Source organism: Peromyscus maniculatus, chromosome 5, assembly GCF_049852395.1.
Source record: "Peromyscus maniculatus bairdii isolate BWxNUB_F1_BW_parent chromosome 5, HU_Pman_BW_mat_3.1, whole genome shotgun sequence".
Classification (NCBI taxonomy): Eukaryota; Metazoa; Chordata; class Mammalia; order Rodentia; family Cricetidae; genus Peromyscus; species Peromyscus maniculatus.
In genome coordinates, this window is record NC_134856.1 from 50954090 (window position 1) to 50974346 (window position 20257).

The following is a 20257-nucleotide window of genomic DNA, read 5'->3' on the forward strand; positions in this document are numbered from 1 at the left end:
TGTGAACCTCGGGCTTTCTTCCTGAAACTTCAAGGAATGTGTCAAACCAATAGGTTTCTCCTTTCCCCTCCCCTCCCCTCCCCTCCCCTCCCCTCCCCTCCCCTCCCCTCCCCTCCCCTCCCCTCCCCTCCCCTCCCCTTCCCTCTGCTCCCTCTCTCTTCCCCTCCTCTCCCCTCCCCTCCCCTCCCCTCCCCTCCCCTCTTCTCCCTCTCTCCTCCCCTCCTCTCTGCTCCCTCTCTCCTCCCCTCCCCTCCCCTCTGCTCCCTCTCTCCTCCCCTCCCCTCTGCTCCCTCTCCCTCCCCATCCCCTCCCCTCTGCTCCCTCTCTCTTCCCCTCCCCTCTGCTCCCTCTCCCCTCCCCTCCCCTTCCCTCTTCGTCCCTCCCTTCCCCTCCCCCCATCCTCTCCCCTCCCTTCTCTTCCCAATGTGTCACTTCCTGGCCTCTTGCTGCTCTGGTCTCCTGGTTCTGTCCCTCTGAGGGTTCCAAACTTGTGGCTGTGCTCCTCAGACCTCCTACAGCTCTTGAGTGCTGTCCGGGACCTCTAAGACTGTCTTGTTGGGGCCTCTCTTTGAGTCTCTTCTATCTCTGTTTCGAGGTTAGTGGTGTGCTCGGCACAGTGGGGCTGGGCTCAGGGTGGAGGTGGACCTTTTCTTGCAAGTGTCCTTCCCTCTCTCTAACCACCCTGTCACTCTCTCCGAGGGCAGGAACACAGACCGGCCCGATGCCTCTGCTGTCTACCTGCAGGACTTCCAGAGGTTTCTCTTACATGAGCAACAGGTGAGAAGATCGCAAGATGTGGTGTCAGGGACACAGTGCCTCCCTGGACACACAGAGAGCAGCTGCGCTCTCCCTGAGGTGGGGTGGGGCTTCAGACTGCTGTCCACTGCCACTGGGCCTCTTCAAATTCCCAGTCTCCTACCACCACTTTTTTCTTTTTAGTTGAAAATAGATGCTTCTCTCATACAGTACTTCCCAACCATAGTTCCCCTCCTTCCATTTCTCCCAGCTCCCTCCCAGCTCCTCTCTCCCCCAGAACCAAACCCCTCTCCATTCCTCTTCAGAAAAGAGCAGACCTCCAAGAGAGGACAGCCAAACAAGACAAAACAAGATACAGTAAGACAAGGTGAAGGCCCTCATATCAAGGCCGGACAAGGTAACCCAATAGGAGGAAAAGGATCCCAAGAGCAGGCAAAAGAGTCAGAGATTCACCTGCTCCCACTGTTAGGAGTCCCACAAAAACACCATGCTAACAGCTATAACACACACAGATGACCTGGTGTAGACCCATGCAGGCCCTGTGCTTGCCACGTCCGTCTCTGTGAGCCTGTGAAGCTTTAGCTAGAGCAGTAAGACAGTTGAAGGAGATCAAAGGGATACAAAATGGGAAAGCAGACCATGCCCACCGAACTCTATCGCCACTTTCACTGAACAAGAGTGGAAGGAGACTGCCAGAGCAAGGCAGGCGCTTGAACGAGACTTTCCTCACCTGGCTGTGAGACATCCTCACCCGGCTGGCGTCCCCTGAAGCCACCTCAGGAGTGTCTTCTTGGGAGGCCATCCCTGCTGACTGACCAAACCTGCAGGTCCTCTGGAGGATGAGACGGAAGTCTCCCCAGAGGGTGTCAGGAACGTCATGTGATTTTATCTCACCTTCCTCTGCACACCTGTGAGTCTCCCCCTCTTCCTTTGGCACAGAACTCTAGGTAAATGAAGTGTTGCATCTTTCAGCGTGTAAATACTTAAAAAGATCACAGCTATGACACTCCTAGGATGGTTTCTTCTTCTTCTTCTTCTTCTTCTTCTTCTTCTTCTTCTTCTTCTTCTTCTTCTTCTTCTTCTTCTTCTTCTCCTCCTCCTCCTCCTCCTCCTCCTCCTCCTCCTCCTCCTCCTCCTCCTCCTCCTTCTCCTTCTCCTCCTCCTTCTCCTCCTCCTTCTCCTCCTCCTTCTCCTCCTCCTTCTTCTCCTCCTTCTTCTCCTCCTCCTTCTCCTCCTCCTTCTTCTTTCTTCTTCTCCACCGACACAGGATTTCTCTGTGTAGTTTTGGTGCCTGTCCTGGATCTCGCTCTGTAGACCAGACTGGCCTTGAACTCACAGAGATCCACCTGGCTCTGCCTCCTGAGTGCTGAGATTAAAGGTGTGTGCCACCACCAACCGGCTATCTTCTTGGTATTTTTGTTGTTACATGGTCTGTGTCTGGACTTGTTTGTTGCATTGTTTGTTGTTGAGGATTGATCAAGGGCCTCACACATATTAGGCAGGTTCTTTATCATTGAGCTATATTTCCAGGCCTTAAAAAGAAGAAAAAAAAAGAGCAAAACTACTTAAAAATTTTTAAGACATGTTTTACTAAGTTCCTCAATATGGCCACAAACTCCCTCTGTGGCCCAGGTTAGCTTTGAACTTGCAGTCCTCCGGGCTCAGCTTCCCTGAATGGCTGGTACGACTCTCCATATCTTTACACTTCGTTCTATGCTTGGGCTTTATTGACCACTGAGGAGCTAAAGATCAGAGCGGCACGTGTACCAGGAGCTCAGCAGCCCAAGGGTGGGCAGTAGCCACTGCTGGCTTGGCGTGCCGGGCAATGGCCAGAAAAGATTTTAATGTCTGTCGTGAGGACACCTGTCAGCATGGGACGCTGAATGAAGGTGATGGAGAGCAGGTTTTGTTTGCCTAGCCTGAACCCTCAATACTTGATGATGTTGATTGTAGTGGGGAATGAATTCTGTTGGGCACAGTGTACGTGTGGAGGCCAGAGGACAGCTTGTCAGAGCTGCTAGAGGCTCTCCTACCATGAGGGTCCCATGAAGCAACTTTTAGGTTACTGGGCTTGTGGCGGGCACTTTTCTACCTTGGGCCATCTTACCACCCCGTAGATGCGTTTGAGCCCCTAGCATCTTGGCATCTTCCCAAACTCCTTTGGGAAGATTCTGGTCTCTGCCCAGGCACAGCAATCCCAAGTTCTATTAGCAAGTGTCTGAGCCTTTAGCTAAAAGTGTGCGCTCTTCAGGGGAAGGAGAGAAGAGCCATCCAGCCTCTCTGAGGCACCTGGGCCAAGGTGCTTGCATCAAATATCCTGCACTTTGAGTTACTTGTAGCAGTCCAGAAGCTGCTGAGGTTCGAACCCAGGGCGAGGGCTCAACCACTGAGCTAAATCCCCAACCCCACGGTCTGTGCTTTTAACACCTCTCTGTTCAGGGGACCTCACAGCCTGCTGGCTGTTTTGGTGTCTGTGATTCGGGGAGATCTGTTAGTTAACCCCTGGGCTGGCTGTGCTCTCTCAGTCCAGTGCTGGTGAAGTGTAGCCTCATCACCCCGTATCAGTCTGTCACTGGGCTTCTGTTCTTTATGACATCCACCCCTCTCAGACCTCTTCTACCCAAGCACGCACTCATCTCAGTCACAAGGAGATATGCTGTAAAATATCTGAAACCCGGAAGGCATCGGCCAGCACTGGGTCTGCGTGGCATCTCCTATCTTGTTGCTTGTGGATATTTGGGGTTTCAGAGTGTGCAGAGGAAAACAAGTCACCGGATGCTATGGGCTCTTTTTTAAATAAAGGATATGCTTCCGGAATGTCCAGCATTATGCACAATCTGCTAGTTAGAACTGGATTTGTTGATCTAGGTGGCACTCCATGGCTGACCCCTGGAGGGGGGGATGTATGGTGTTCCATCTAAGTCCCTTTGCCCGAGGGACAAGTTGACTGATTTGGAACCTGACCCTGCTACTTACAAGTTCTGGGGACCTGGGATCCTCTTGAGGTAGTCTCGAGCCTGGGTATCCTCTTCTCTATGTGACAGTAACATTATGTGACTTGCAGAATGGTATACACTAGAGGACCGTACAGGGATGGGACTGTTTGAATGAACTCTCATGAACTGGAGGTTTCCCGCAGCAAAGAGCACACAGCTGATTCTATATGGGCCCATCCCAAACCCATGCACTACATAGCTATTGTTACTCTCCTTCCATGGATGAGGAGGCACAAAGAAGACATGCAACTTGACACCTTGGCTGAGCCAGGGGACTCACCCCAGTAGGCTGGCTGTGTAGTTACCTTTCTCATCACAATGACCAGAAGAAGCAGTTCCAGGGGGGGCAGGGTGTATTCTGGCTTAGGGTTAGAGGAGCTATAGTCCATCATGGTTGGGAAGAGATGGTGGCAGGTGGGTAAGGCATAGCGGTGGGAGGAGGAGGCAGGTCACATTCCCTCAGTAGTCAGCAAGTAGAGAACAGGAAGTGGGGCTGGACTTTAAAACCTCCAGGCCCACTCCCAGTGACCTACTTCCTCTAGCAAGACTCCCATCTCTGGCAGGTTCTTTCCAGGCAACACCACCACCTGGGAACCCAGGTGTCCAAACACACAAGCCTGTGGGGGACATTTTACAATCAAACCGCAGCACCAGCATAACCCACCAGGCTCCCCAGCTACTTCACACTGACACGGGGAGTGATGTAGCGTAGCGAGTTCTCGGCAGACAGTGGTCTGCCATGCACACGCTGGCGGTTGCTTTGTGGATGAAGTTTTCCTGGGATGCAGTCATGCCGCTAGCCTGCATGTGGTCAGTGGCTGCTTTCACACTGTGTTGGCTGTTGAACGGTGACAGCAGGTACCACTGTGACCCATGCAGAAGGTGTTGGCTCACCCCTGGCAGAGGCCGTGCTGGGATGGGGCTTCGGTGCGTGGGCCTGGATGGCAGGTAGGTTTGAAATCGGATGGTAGTTCAAATTGGATGGTAGTTCAGTCTTTGTTTACCTTGACGAGGTCCTGAGAAGGACGTTGCCGGTCTCTTTGGTGACTTTGTGTTGTCTCTGTCATCTTTAAGGAGCTGTGGGCCCAGGATCTGAACAAAGTCCGGGAGCGGATGACCAAGTTCATCGACGACACCATGAGGGAAACCACAGAGCCCTTCTTGTTTGTGGACGAGGTGAGTGGGCTGGGGCTTGTCACGTGAGCAGGACCCTTCGGCTCAGCTCTGTGTCGTCCTTTGTCTCTTTCCCCTCAGACAGTGTCACTCTCCGGTGCCCTGAGAGTGGTTTTCACAGGGTGAGTTTATTGATTTCACCACTAGAGGGCGTACGCCGCCAGGGAGAAACCAAACAGGACAAACGCTAAGATGGCTGCGCCTGCAAATCGTTTCCAAATGACACTTGTCCTTGTACAGGTGGCGGAGGAGGGGCAGAAGGGACATGGGTTATCACCCGCCCAGTGGGGCTGTTTAGTTTATAGCGGCAACGTGTACTTCTGAGCCAGGCAGTGTTTCTGATTTATTGTTTCCTAAGTGTTAGCAGTGCTTAGATGGGAAAGCTCCTGGCTTTCTCTGCCTTTTCGTGTTTGCAGTAGTAGGAATTGAACCCAGGGCCTTTGGCACGCTAGCAGGCTCTACCTCGGACCTATACCTCCAGAACTCCACTCTTTTTTACTGTTCATTTGTCTCCCCTCACCTCTATCTGTCTGTCTGTCTGTCTGTCTCTGTAGGTCAGGGGACAGCCTTGAGCGTGGGTCCTTGTCTGCCCCCTTATTTGGAGCAGGGTCTCATTAATGGCTGCTGCAGATGATGAATTCACTGACCCTGGAGCTTCTGGGGTTTCTCCTGTTTCCACTTCACATCTCAGTGGAGGAACATGGGGATTACAGCATGCATTACCACATCCATCTTCCGTGTGGTTCTGGGGCTTCAAACTCATGCTTGTCTTTACCCATGAACCCATCTCTCCAGCCCTTTTCTTCTCTCTCTCTCTCTCTCTCTCTCTCTCTCTCTCTCTCTCTCTCTCTCTCTCTCTCTTTCTCTCTCTCTCTTTCTCTCTCTCTCTTTCTCTCTCTCTCTCTTTCTTTATTTCCTTCCTTCCTTCTCTCTCTCTCCCTCCCTCCCTCCCTCCCTCCCTCCCTCCCTCCCTCTTTCTTTCTTAAAGGTGCTAGGAGTTGGGATAGGAAATTCTGTCCCCTCTTCTATGTTCAGTATCACAGATTTTTGAACCCAGGACTTCAGACTCATTAGTCAAGCACTCTATCACTAGCTAATCACCAGCTCTCCTACTTTGTGTTCTGAGGCAGGTTCTCAGTAAGTTGTGCAGGCTGGACTTGAACTCACTGAGCCCAGACGAGTCTTGACGCTGTGATCCCCCTGCCTCATCCTTCTGAGGGTCTGGAACGGCAGACCTGAGCCCCTAGGCCCGGCATCTTTCCACCCTTTGATGATCTCCTATCTGTAATGTTCTGTCTCTGACGTCGAGTGCTGAACTCAGCCATGGTTAGTCACTGGTATGGCGGGATGCTCCTGTGTGGCAGCCAGTGCTTTGGCAGCAGCAGACATTTTGGGATATAGGTTAAAAAGAGAAATGACGTGTAGGTCTGTGAAGTGCGTATGTTGAGAAGGATGGCTGCAGTGTGAGCCATTTGTACTGAAACTGCAGGAAACCGAGGTCTGGGGACCATCTATTGGTTGCGTGTGTCAGAGCTGTCTGGCTGCGTGGGCACCAGCTGGAAACAAGTAGATTCGAAGTCTCTTGTCCTACCGTGATTCCACCTTGGTGTCTCTTTCAGTTCCTCACGTACCTGTTTTCCCGGGAGAACAGCATCTGGGATGAGAAGTACGACGTCGTGGACATGCAGGACATGAACAACCCTTTGTCCCATTACTGGATCTCCTCTTCCCACAATACGTGAGTCTCCGGGTGAGCCCAGGCTGGCCCCGCAGCACTGAGGGTGATACAGCTGGCTGGTGCTCTCATGCACAGCCTTGGTAGATCTCGCTGTGAAGGGCTGGGGAGCGAGTACCACATTGTTCAGCAGGTTCGGGAGAGGGGTAGGAGAACCCAGCCCCCTTTCCAGCTAGTGTTGGGAGCCTTCCAAAGCACGTTTGCAAAGCTGCCTTTCTATGCTTTGATCATCAAGTCGTGCAGGTGTTCACTCAGCTTGTCAGCTGGTATTTGTGGGACATCAACCCTGGGCCAGGGTCTCTGCCTGCCAGGTGATGAGACAGGGGCACTCACATCCTCAGGTGCTTGGAGAGGAAGGCTTTCACTGAGTGTCAGCTACAAGCACCAGCTGGTGGCTGAGCAGAGGGCCTGGTGAGAGGAAATTTCATGTTGAGGGCGGCATGTGCTAAGGCCCTGGGGCAGGAGCAGCTGGGAGGCGTTTCTAAGGCTGAAGAGTCTGGGAGGAGAGCGGCAGAATAGATGGCCAGTCGGAGCAGAAGCTTGGCAGTCACAGGGCAGCAAGCAGGGAGCCTCCAGCCACGTCAGCCAGAGTGTAACATGTTCTCATTAACTTCTTTGGATAATTAGGGTTGTAAAAAAGCAGGGTGGGTCGAGGGCATGAGAGGGGAGGCTGCCTTCTGACATCAGTGCTTAGTTAGCCTTTCAGGATGAGGTGGAAGCTTTGACCTTTAGGCTGCAAAGTGCTGTAGGCAGGCACTTCCCCAAGTGTCTTTTCAGGGGTGGGGCATGAGCCAGACCCCCAGGGTGCCACCCTCTAGGAATTTGGGAAGCTGAAATCTTTTCCCGGGGAGTGGGTAGGTGGTGTGTCTTAAGTTCATTTCTTAGGACGGTGGATTCTCCAAGCCTAGAGACAGCGAAGGAACATCCTGAGAGGGGGCGTGGCATGGAGAGAAGGCCAGGATGCATCAGTTTGTATTTTTCAAAACATCAAAAACAATCCTAAATAACCTAAGCAATAAATGGGCTAACAAAAGACTGGACAAAGAAAATGTAATGCATACGTAATGTGTGTGTGTGTGTGTGCGTGTGTGTGTGTGTGTGTGTGTGTGTGTGTGTGTGTGTGTGTGTGTGTACATGTATATCCAATAGAATTTTACAAAGCTGTGAAGGGAATGAAGTCACGACATTTGTGAGAAAATAGATGGGGCCATAAATCATTATGTCCAATGAAATAAGCCAGAGTCAGAAATATGACTACTGTTTGTTTAAAAAAAAAAACAAACCCTATTTTATGGCAGTTTTGTTGACTAGGTTCATGGCACCATAAATTTTATCAGGAGTTGTTGAGCCTGCCTGTGCTGGCCTCGAGTCTCGGGATGAAGCTAGGGCCCCATTTCTATGGCACCCAGAGCCCAGTGGGCAGCTGCAGGGGGCCATAGCTTCTTCTTCGCTTCCTCTTTGCCCCTGATACCTTCAGCCCAGGTCTCCAAGAAGGAGCACACTGTCTTCATTGCATCTGGATTGCTTAGGCAGCCGCTGTGGTGGTCCCAAACCCAAGACTTCAGGATAGCGTGTATGTGGTTCAGACCTTAGCCTGCATGTTCCTAGGTCAGAAGTTCTCAGGCCCATGGTGCTTGGGCTCAGATGGTCTCTGTCTTAGACAGGGTTTCTATTGCTATGAAGAGACACCATGGCCACTGCAACTCTTAGAAAGGAAAACATTTAGTTGGGGCTGGCTTACGTTTTCAGAGGTTTAATCTGTTGCGGTCATGGTGGGAAGCCTGGTGGAGTGCAGGCAGACACTGTATTGGAGAGGGGCTGAGAGTTAGTTCTACATCCGGGCTCTCGGGCAGCAGGAAGGAAGAGCGAGACACCGGGCCTGGCTTGAGTGTCTGAGACCTCAAGGCCCGCCCCCAGTGACACACTTCCTCCAACAAGGCCACACCTCCTAAGAGTGCCCCTCTGTAATCACCTCTGGGGGCCATTTTCATTTAAACTACCACAGTTTCCAAGCATGAACTGTGTGCAGAACTGCTTTCCTGACAAGGTCCATTCTCTGTCCCTCAGGTACCTCACTGGGGACCAGCTGCGAAGTGAGTCCTCCACGGAGGCGTACATCCGCTGTCTGCGTGCTGGTTGTCGCTGCATAGAGTGTGAGTATTCTGTCTCGGCCAAGATGATGTGATGGCCAGAGCCGCGAAGCCCAGCATTTGCTTTTGCTTTTTGGTGTTAAAGACTTTAATGCCGCCGCCGCCGCCGCCGCCGCCGGGCGGTGGTGGCGCACGCCTTTAATCCCGGGAGGCAGAGCCAGGCGGATCTCTGGGAGTTCGAGGCCAGCCTGGGCTACCAAGTGAGTTCCAGGAAAGGCGCAAAGCTACACAGAGAAACCCTGTCTCAAAAAAACAAAAAAACAAAACAAAACAAAAAAAAAAAAAAAAAGACTTTAATGTTGGTGGTGGGTGGTGGGGGTAGGAGACAGGCTGAGGGATCCTTGTGCTGGTGGGGATGGGGAGGGGGACAAGCTGAAGGATCATGGTGCAGAGCAACTCCAGGAAAGAAGGCGGTTGAGGATTTTCCCCAGAAGATAGTTGTCCCCAAGTGAGAAGTGCCATCTGGCTAGGCAAGAGGTTGGGGCACCTAGAAAGTGTCCTGATGTGGTGGGAAGCTGGGGGTCAGCACAAGGGTCATTTTCAGCTAAGAGGGACACAGACACATCCCTGTTAGCACGACACACCCAGGAACCACATGTCTATAGGTGAGGCCTTGAAAACAACCGTGAAAGGAACTGTCAGGTACAGCCGTGGCCAGGCAGGTGGCAAAGCCTTGTTCCTGTCTGCCTTTATTGCCTCTTTGCCTCTTTTGGATGTGTGTGCGCATGTGTGTGTGCGTGCGCGCGCGTGTGTGTGTGTGTGTGTGTGTGTGTGTGTGTGTACAAGCATGTATGTGTGTCACCATGTGCATATACACCAGCAGTTGATATCAGTTGTATTCCCCAATCACTGTTTCTAAGGAAGGCTCTCTCGGGGAACCTGTAGCCCTAGTCCAGCTAGCCAGCTTGCCCCATGGATCCCTTGTCTCCACTTGCCCAGCATCTATGTGGGTTCTGGGGATTTGAACTCTGGTCCTCATGCTTACTCAGTAAATGCTTTATCCCGTGAACTACCTGTTCAGCTCATCTTTGGGTCTTTCCTTCCCAGCCTCATTCTGTCACCAAAGCTCCCGGATGTCTGGCTTAATTAGCATTCTATCCTGTAACGGAAGACCTGAGATGATGAACTGGATGATGGCGGATGGTTTATTGTTTTCTCCCGGTTCTGTGTCTTGGGTTGGGAGCATAGTTTTGGACTTCTGATGACAGGTCATGACAAGAAAGTGTGGTAGAGCCCAATGCTAAGAGGGGAGAGGAAGAAGCTGGGCTCTCACAATCCCTCTCAAGGATACTCCCTCAATGACCCAAGGAGCTCCTCCTTGGCTGTATACAGTCGTACGCCAGGAACCAAGCCTGGGGACACTAAGTCAGAGCTGTGTATGTGGCTGAGAAAACGGCCCAAACCACAGACTGTGCCTCAAGTGTTTTCAAACCCGCTTCTCCTGAGCCAGAGTTGAGTGGCAGTTACATGTGGGCCTCCTGGGTTTATACTTTCCTTCTGGGAAAGAGCTGTGAGAAAATGGAGACGGAAGCCCCCAGCTCCAGGTCCTGGGGGTTGTTCAAGTCCCCCTCAGTCTTATTTCCAGTTGCATAATTTACCACAAACCTTTAAGAAACTGTCTCATGGCTCTATGCTGTTTCTACTGGTGAAAGAGGGGAGTCTGGAACAGCTGATACAAGAAAATAAAACCCGTTATGAATACCTGACAAAGAAAGATGCACTGGAAGGAGTTTTTTTAGGGAAGTGTATTGTGTTCTGTAAGCCTGTAGACACGACCGTGTGTATGTGCCGGTGCACCTGGGTCAGCCCGGGGAACGGAGCTGGTGTGGGCACCCGGGCCTCACCTCTGGTTCTCAGCCCAGCCACATGCCCTGTCTGCCTGTTCCCTCTTGGTGGCTGCGCTTGTGGGGGCTGAGCACCTGTGTTTTCTCCTCAGTGGACTGCTGGGATGGACCCGATGGGAAACCTATAATCTACCATGGCTGGACACGGACCACCAAGATCAAGTTTGATGATGTTGTTCAGGCCATCCGAGACCATGCCTTTGTTACCTCCAGGTCAGTGGCTGATTTCCCAGAGGTGTGTCTGTAAGGGGAAAGCTGCCAGGGCTAGACACACAGACAGACAGATAGACAGACAGATACACATACACACATGCATATACACACTGTCCGGTTCTCTTAAACCCTGGGGAGCTTGGGTTCCTGGCAAGTGGCCCTTGTGGCCTTAGGAAATGATAGTGGTCTTAAAAATTATGTTTATTATTTTAATTATGTGTACATGTATGTGTGTTTGTGTGGGTACGTGTGCACGTGAGCGCAGGTGCTGGAGTAGGCCAGTGGCATTGGATCCCTGCAGCTGGAGTTACAGGTGGCTGTAAGCTGCCAGATGTGTGTGCTGGGAATTGAACTGGGGTCCTCTGAAAGAAAGAGCATTATGAACTCTTCACCTGTGAGCCATCTTTTTAGACCCCCCATAGAGGCTGAGTTCTAGATGCTTTCTTCCAGTTTGAGTCCAGCTCTGTGGGTGGTCAGGCTTTGTGGTTCTTTACCGTGATCCCCACTTCTTACCAGTCACGGTGATGATTGTATGGACCTCGCAGGGCTGTAAGACTAAATGGCGTGAGGCATGCTAAGTGCTAAGTGTTGTGCATGGTCAGCATTCAGCAGGCTTGGATGTTGAGGTGATTCCTGCCCGAGTTCCTTGAGTTGGGTGGGTGAGCTGGGCTGAGGCAGTGATATTGGTAACATCTTTTCCTACTCATCAGGAAGCCATTTAGTTGGTCTGCAGGGCTTACACATTCCCTTCTCCACATAAGCTTTGGTGATTTCTCGGGCATTCCTCCCTCCATCAGTCACTGAGGCCGTGAGGGACCCTGTGTTCTCAGGGGTGGTGCGGCAGCTTCCTGTCATGATGAAAAGATGCTGCTCTCATGGATTTATAAAGAGGGGGAGCTCATTTGGGGGATCATGCTTTGGAGGTCTCGTTTACTGATCTATTGCCTGCCCTGCCGCCATGCCTGAGAAATGGATTGCCGACCAGTACAGGCAGTTTACGGAGGGTTCCTGCCTCCTGTCTCCTGGCTGACCGTGTCCTCTGCCGCCCGCAGCTTCCCCGTGATCCTGTCCATCGAGGAGCACTGCAGTGTGGAGCAGCAGCGCCACATGGCCAAGGTGTTCAAGGAAGTGTTGGGAGACCTGCTCTTGACGAAGCCCACGGAGGCCAGTGCTGACCAGCTGCCCTCGCCCAGCCAGCTTCGGGAGAAGATCATTATCAAGGTAGGTATGTGTGGGCGGTTGCTGTGTCTACCAGGGGTTGCCATCACCAAGGGCTGGTGTCAGAGGCCCAGGGTCAGACTCCGGGCCTCACTCACTTTACCTCTGTTCTTGGGCAAGATCTTAATCATTTCATCTCTGGGTGCCTCTTTCCCCCGCCTCCTATAATGGGGGTGATATTGAACTTTGGTAGGAGCAGATGTGAGTGGGTCTGTGCAGAATGCTTGGCACCATGTTTATACTATCAATTCTAGCTCAGGAGGATGGTGAGTTCCATCCAGCCTGGGCTAACATAGTGAGACTCTGTCTTAGAACAAAACAAACGGAACTCCTTCCTTCTCCGGTAAACCTCACCAGGCCTGCCTGTGAGCTGTCTTGTGTGGGTATTGGAGGGGTGCCAGTGGCCCAGATCCCACTCCTGGCCTTGGGAGCCCCCCGACTATGTGGGGTATGGAGAGCTGCTTAATAGGGTGTGAGTGGCAGTGGGATGCTGGGGCTGGTATTCCTGTTCTATGGAGGGGACGGATGATTTTATTTGCCTTCGGGGGACTTCAACATTTGCATATTTGTATTGTTAGGCTAAAGAGAGCATATAAATAGCGAAATAAAGCATGCACAAGTTTATATTCCTCATTAAGACGGAGAATATTTTAGGAGCTCTGGGCTTTGGTTCCCAAAATGATTCAGGGACCAAGGATGCTGACATCTTACTCTCTCTACAGGGCAGGGGTTTCCAGTGGGGCTGCCATGGGCCCCCAAGAAGTGAGAGTTAGATTTAGCAAGGGGAAGCGCCATGGGGGTTCGGATGGGGAAATACTGCATCTTGTTAACCTACAAGTGTCAGTTTCTCCTCTGTCTCAGTCCCCACCTCCCTGCAAAGCCCAACCTGAGACAGAAGGAAACAGAAGCCAGGCTCCTGCAGGAAAATAGGCTGCGATGGGGCGGAGGGGGGGGGGCACGGACGGGCTAATTTCAAACTGAGTGGCAAGGAGGGTGCCTCTGAGGAAGGACAGGGCTCCAAGAATGGAGCTGGGCTTATAGGGAATGATGGGCCATCAAAGGATCTGAGATAGGAGAGAGCAGGTGCATGCTGGGTGGCTGATGGTGAGTGAATTCTTGCTGGCTTGAAGACTCTGAACTTGACTCATTAGTGAGGAGGGCTATGTGAACTTTTCCCCCTTCAGCATAAGAAGCTGGGTCCCCGAGGTGACGTCGATGTCAATGTGGAGGACAAGAAAGATGAGCACAAGACCCAGGGAGAGCTATACATGTGGGACTCCATCGACCAGGTGGGCCTGGGTCCCCCTACTTTCCCAAAGAGCTGTGGGTGCTGACTGAGCCATCCTAGGCTCCCACCATGAAGTCTACCTTTGCCCCCTTTGGAGCTGTGTGACTTGTCTTTTTCCTGCATTATAATGTTTTCAAATAACTTCATATTCAATCTACTATGTACTTATACACAGACCGGCACAGAGGACTGCTGTATCCCCTTGATTCATACCTCTTTCATGATGCACCACAACAGAGTGCCCCTTGCCTCTCATTCTGCCTTGGTCTTCCAGGGACCTTTCCCAAACAGGAGCATCTGCTGTAACCACAGCAACCAGAACATCCACAGTGCTGTGACACTCAGCTTGTTGTGGGTCATGTTTCCGCTTCACCCCTTGCCTGCTGTGTTAGGTAGATGTTTGTCACCATGACTACGTGACCCTCCAAGAAAGCTGCTTGGGAGAAAGATGGGTTTCTTTGGCTCGTGATCTTGGAGGGCTCGGTCTGAGTCACTTGCTTCTGTGTTACTTGTATGTTGGTCCATCGTGAGGCAGAGCATCCCGATGGGGAGCGTGTGGAGGAGCCGAGTGGCTCACCTCGTGGTGGATGGGAGACAGAGACGATAAGAGATAAGATATTAGCCCTTGAGAGGCACAGCCTCAGTGACCTCACCTCAGCCACCTCCCAACTGTCTATTCAGTTATGAACTTACCAATGAGTTTATTAACCCCTAAGCCCCATCAGTTACAAGCAACCTTTGAATACATAGTCCTTGTAGAAACAGGCTTCGGTTTAAACTATAGTGTTCACTAATGTCCTTTTCCCAGCACATATATTTGCGGTCTTAACTTGCTGCTGCCTTCCAATCTGAGATTGTTCCACCTCAGATCATTATCATCATCATCATTATCATCATCATCATATTATTATTATTATTACTATTATTTGTGGTGGAGTAAAATTTTCAAGCTTTAATGCTTCTCCCACACTTCCTGGCACCCATGTTCATTTGAATTTATCCCATGTCTGTTCTAGTATCCTATAAATAAACATGGAATAGATAATAAATATGAACTAGATAAAATTTAAGTAAATCACAATGAAATGTCACATACACACAATGGAATCTGATTCAGTCTCTAAGAATGAAATTATAGCATTTACATATATGGAAATTATGATTTTAAGAGATAAATAAGTATATTGATGTTTTATCTCATATATTTTTAAACTCTAGATTTTTGAAAATATGTATCTGGTGGCTGGAGAGGTGATTTGAGTGGTTAATAACATTTGCTGCTCTTCCAGAGTACTTGAGTTTGGTGCCCAGCATCCATGTTGGGTGGCTCACAACCATCTGTAGTTCCAGCTCCAGGGGATCTGATGCCCTCTTCTGGCCTCCATGAGCACTGCATTCATGTGGCATATACACACACACGCAAATCAACCAACCAACAAACAAAAAAACCCTTTCAAAATATATTTATTCATTATGTATTTATTGCATATAAATGCATGTAAATACAGACATTTAGATTTGTGTGTTTCATATATGTGAGTGACGTACAAGTAGAGGAGAACTATTTGTGGAGAAGGAGAGAAGCGTGGAGGAGGGATCCTGAAGGAAGTAACAGAGACATGAACCTGGTCACATATAATGACACACATGTGTGTGAAAATCCATAGTGTCATAGTGAAATCCATTAAAAACTGTTTTCGGAGACAGGGTCTCACTATGTAGCCTTGGCTGGCCTGGAACTTGTTATGTAGGCCAGGCTGGTCTCTAATTCACAGACATTCACCTGCCTCTGTGTGCTGGGATTAAAGGCGTACACCGCCATACCTGGCAAAACCCATTATTCTATACGATAATGTAAAGAAATTTAGTCAAATATAAGCATGTTGTTAGGTCAGTTGGCTGAAATGATCCAGAAAGGCTTACAGTGCAAGGAATGGGCTGTGGATGTAGCTCAGTGGTTAGAGACCTTGTCTAACATGTACAAGGCCCTGGGTTCGATATCCAGGGCTGAGGAAAAGTTTGGTGAATTAGAAAAAAGCTATTCATGAGGTTTCATGATCTCATCTTCCCTGAAAAGCTGCAAATTGGCAATGCAGCAGAAATTCTGTATTCACTCTTATCTACTCCTAGACACTGATTTAAAAAGTCCCGAAAAAGACCAAGACTCCAGAAGTAGATGGTTTTAAGAGCAGGTCTTGTAAAATCATTGTAAATCTGAAAACTGGGACAGGGCAGTCCCCAGTGAATGCTGGGGTGATGTCCCACAGGTCCCCAGAGTCGATAGGGTTGAGACCTTGGGGGAGACTAATGCCAGCCTGGCTCTCTAGAAATGGACTCGCCACTACTGTGCCATTGCTGACGCCAAGCTGTCCTTCAGTGACGACATTGAACAGACTGTGGAGGAGGAGCTGGTCCAGGTAAGTGGAGACCTGCCTGCCCTTGCCTTCTCCAGTAGGCTTGTCCTAAGAGAATCCTCACCTGGAGACTTAGTGTATGGCTTCACATGTCTGGGCTGGCCAAGCACCCTCATCCCTAAGGAGCTATTGCTTTGAGTAGGGAAGCTTAACTAGCTCTTCCTGATTGGCTAGCAAGCCCTAGGGCTTACCCAATAAGATCCAAGACTCTTTCCTGCTCCCTATAGAGACTGATTGGCCTAAGGTCTAGGATCAGTGTTCCCCAGGGGGAGGTGATGGACCTGCCCCCTGCCCTGCCCAGCCCTGGATGTTTTCTCCAGCTGCTGCCCATCTTTGGGCTTTTCTTGAGTAGAGCCCAGGGTGAGCTCAGGCTTCTGGTATTGGGGACTCCTGAACCCCCCTGTCTTAGGACTCCTGGAAACTGACATCAATGAGGGGTTGTCAGGAGAGGGCAGTGGGCAGCAGCTGTCATAAGCCCCTTTGACTCCTTGTGGTCCAGGACACTCCCCCCACGGAGCTGCATTTTGGGGAGAAATGGTTCCATAAGAAAGTGGAGAGGAGGACGAGCGCGGAGAAGCTGCTGCAGGAATACTGTGCCGAGACAGGGGCCAAGGACGGCACCTTCCTGGTGCGGGAGAGCGAGACCTTCCCCAACGACTACACCCTCTCCTTCTGGTGACGCCCCTTCCCCGAGGCTGGGTGGGAGGCGGTGTGTGTGGTCAGGCTGCCGTCTTGCCTGGCTCTGATGACATCCCTCCCTGTCCTGTTCCCAACAGGCGGTCTGGTCGGGTGCAGCACTGTCGAATCCGGTCCACCATGGAGGGTGGGGTCATGAAGTACTACCTGACGGACAACCTCACGTTCAACAGCATCTACGCCCTCGTCCAGCACTACCGTGAGGCGCACCTACGCTGTGCAGAGTTCGAGCTGCGGCTCACCGACCCAGTGCCCAACCCCAACCCACATGAGTCTAAGCCGTAGGTTCTAGGACTGGGTGGGAGGTAGATACCCACGTGGGTCACACCCACCAGGTGGCTACATGGGGGTTCTCATTCCCAGGAGCCCATTCACTTTGGCCCCGTGGGACATTAGAATTCCTGGGGACCACCTTGTGTCCTCTTCCCACCAGCCAGACTTTTGTCCCATTCTCTCTTTCTCCTCTCTTGCTCACTCTTTAAAATACTTATTTTGTTTATGTGTATGTGTGTGTAGGTCTGTGTGTGGGTATGTGAATGTGCCGGTGCTCATGGAGGCAGAAGAGGGAGTTGGATCCCCTGGAGCTAGAGTTACACACAGGTGTGAGCTGTCTGACATGGATCCTGGGAATTGGACTCAGGTCCTCTGCAAGAGTAGTGTGCACTTTTTTTTTAAGTTAAAAAAAATTATGAGTGGTTTTGCCTGCATGCATATATGTGCACTATATGTATGTGACACCCACAGTGGCCAGGAGAGGGCCAGATCCCCTAGAACTGGAATTACGGGCAGTTATAAGCCACCGAGCATGGGTGCTGGGAACAGTACCTGGATCCTCTGCAAGAGGCCTCACTGCTCTTAAATGCTGAGCCATCGGGTCCCACTTTGTTGTTGTTGTTTTTCAAGATAGGGTTTCTCTATGTAGCCCCAGCTGTCCTAGCACTTGCTCTGTAGCCCAGGCTGGCCTTGAACTCACAGATCCACCTGCCTCTGTCTCCCGAGCGCTGGGATTAAAGGCGTGCGCTGCTGCTGCCGCCGCCGCCGCCGCCGCCGCCGCCACCTGGCTTTATTATTATTTTTTTCCCCCAGATCCCGCTTTCTCTTTTCTTTTCTCCTCTCCATGGCTTTTTCCCTTTCTTCTCTTTCAGCACCCTGAGGTCTGGGGCTTTGATTTCAAGGCTGGATTGGGTCTCCTGTATCTGTGTTTGTCATGGCTCCTTCCTGTATCAAAGGAGACCAAACAGCACCCACAAGGGTGTGTTCCTTTACCTTCCTTAGCCACCAAGGAGCATGGCAGGCCATGCCAGGTGAAGAGGTCAACACATTCCAGAAATACCAGGACAGTCTTTAAGCTGGTGGCTGCTAGCATTTTTATTTTGGATAATTTATAGTGACATACATTTTGTTATTATTATTATCATCATCGTTTTTTCTATTTTTGTACCAGTTGCCTTTCTAGACTTGTCATCTTGTAACTTTAGTGACCAAAGCCTTTCTGAGCCTTCCCTGTGTTCCCTGCCCCAGGTGACCCGAGGCACTGTTGTAGCTCTGCCAGCCTTTGGGGCTGGGCAGGTGGGCAGAGATGAGCAGACTTACTCTCCTGAGTTTCACGTAGATCTCCCCAGACTCCTGGGGTCTTTATAAACACTTGCTGCCTTTCTTCCAGACACGATGGCTCAGTCCTCTAATCTCAGCTGGCGGGGAGGCTGAGCTGCTGGCGGATCGCAAGTTCAAGGCCAGCGAGGGTTATATAGCATGTCTGGAAAAAAAGCTTAGCAAGTTCCTGCCTCAAAAATGAAAAATGAAGCATAAAGCCGAGGCTGTAGCTCAGTGGGAGAGTGCTTGCCTGGCGTGCATGTGACCTTAGATTAATCCCCAGTGCTGCGATAAAGTAATAAAATAAAATTCAGTGGGAATTGCTGTCTGTGGAGGTGCATATGGTCCCGGAAGTCCCTGTGTATTTGCTCTGGCTGTTTCCTCGGTCAGCCCCAGGCGTCCCTGCATGTTGGTGTTTTGTCTCCCACTGGCTCTCAGTCTGGGAGGGTTCCCAACCAGCTTGTTTTCCTGTTCTGCGCACAGGTGGTACTATGACAGCCTGAGCAGGGGGGAAGCGGAGGACATGTTGATGCGGATTCCCCGAGACGGAGCCTTCCTCATCCGGAAGCGGGAGGGGACCGACTCCTATGCCATCACCTTCAGGTAGGTGCCACCCGCCTCAGGTAGGCAGGCACTGTTGTGTTTGTGGGGGTGAGTGCTCCTCAGAGGAGGCGTAGGAAGGGCAGGTAAGGGGCCCAAGGAAGGGAGCTTCGAGTGGAGACCGAGCTGCTTCTCCGTGTCCTGGACCCCATTGTGAATGCTGAGGACAACTGTAACAGAGGTGTGTGCGTTCCCAGTCCTCCGCACATTCTCTCTGTCTCACACTCCCCATGGTCAGTCTGTTCTAACTTCTGTATTCACTTCTAGCAACCCCGGGATTTAGAGGGGTGTGGCCACCATCTTTGTTTACTTTCTTTCAAGAAATTTTATTATTATTGTATGTGGGCATACATGTTGCATCGTGTCTTGTGGGGTCAGAGGATAATTTTGTGGAGTTGGTTCTCAGTTCTGCTTTCCCTGGGTTCCGAGGATTGAACTCAGGTCATCAAGCTTGTGTGCCAGGTACTTTGCCTGCGCGGCCATCTCACTCGCCCAGTATTCTTATTTTCTATGGCAGGACATGAGGCACAGCAGGGTCAGCGACTTGTTAAAGCATGTCGGGGTGGAGGCGAGGAACTGAACCAAATAGGCCAGATCTGGGCTCCCCCACAACAGCTCCTACTCCCTCTGTTGTCTCTCAGATGGGCCAGATTTCACCCCAGCACCACACTCTTCCCTCTCCACAAGGGTTGGTGTGGGGAGCCCGGTCCCCAAGTGTTCCCCTCCCTCACTGCAGGTCTTCTCGGTGTTCTGCTGAGGGCAGTAACTGATATATCTGTATAACTATGTTCCAGACCCTGGCTGCTCTGTGGTGGGTTGACTCAACTATTCTAAGTAAGGAACTCTAAGCCCAGGGGGTTAAATGACCTGCCAAGCCCCACACAGCTTTGGAGCTGTCTGAGTTCCTTACGGGATCAGCTGCACTTCTGTCTGTCTGTCTGTCTATCTGTCCATCCGTTCATCCATCCATTCGTCCACCCACCCACCCACCCACCCACCCACCCACCCACCCACCCACCCACCCACCCATCCATCCATCCATCCATCCATCCATCCATCCATCCATCCATCCATCCATCCATCCATCCACCCACACCACCCACCCACCCATCCATCCACCTATCTTTCTGTCTGTCTATCTATCTATCTATCTATCTATCTATCTATCTATCTATCTATCTATCTATCTATCTATCTATCTATCTGTCTGTCTGTCTATCTATCTATCTATCTATCTATCTATCTATCTATCTATCTATCTATCTATCTATCTATGTATTTTGCCTGCATGTATATCAGTAATCACATGTGTGCCTGGTGCCCGTGGAGGCCAGAAGAGGGAGTCAGGTCCTCCGGAACTGGTGTTAATAGACAGTTGTGAGCTGCCATGTAGGTGCTAGGAATTGAACCCAGGTCCTCAGGAAGAGCAGGACCTCCCCAGCCTAGACACTCTTGGCTGTAAAGTTAGGATCAAACTCTATTATTCTTGCTCTTCTAAAGTAGTCAGATGGAAGAATCTGTTGTCTGTCCTGTTTTGAATCTTTTCTGCCTCTAGTTTAAACAGATGAAGAAAAAAGCAAC

General features: G+C 50.9%; 1 protein-coding gene across 3 annotated transcripts in view; it reads left to right on the forward strand.

The window, feature by feature from the left end:
* Positions 1 to 20257, forward strand: part of Plcg2 (phospholipase C gamma 2) — a 145528-nt gene that overhangs the window by 84327 nt on the left and 40944 nt on the right. For all 3 annotated transcript variants that reach the window (XM_016004943.3, XM_076572192.1, XM_042277756.2), the window contains 11 exons: positions 705 to 777; positions 4827 to 4928; positions 6545 to 6663; positions 8728 to 8813; positions 10747 to 10867; positions 11920 to 12088; positions 13270 to 13374; positions 15701 to 15790; positions 16287 to 16462; positions 16564 to 16764; positions 18560 to 18679. In XM_016004943.3, coding sequence (XP_015860429.1) covers positions 705 to 777; positions 4827 to 4928; positions 6545 to 6663; positions 8728 to 8813; positions 10747 to 10867; positions 11920 to 12088; positions 13270 to 13374; positions 15701 to 15790; positions 16287 to 16462; positions 16564 to 16764; positions 18560 to 18679 — 1362 coding nt within the window. The remainder of the gene's footprint in view (positions 1 to 704; positions 778 to 4826; positions 4929 to 6544; positions 6664 to 8727; positions 8814 to 10746; positions 10868 to 11919; positions 12089 to 13269; positions 13375 to 15700; positions 15791 to 16286; positions 16463 to 16563; positions 16765 to 18559; positions 18680 to 20257) is intronic.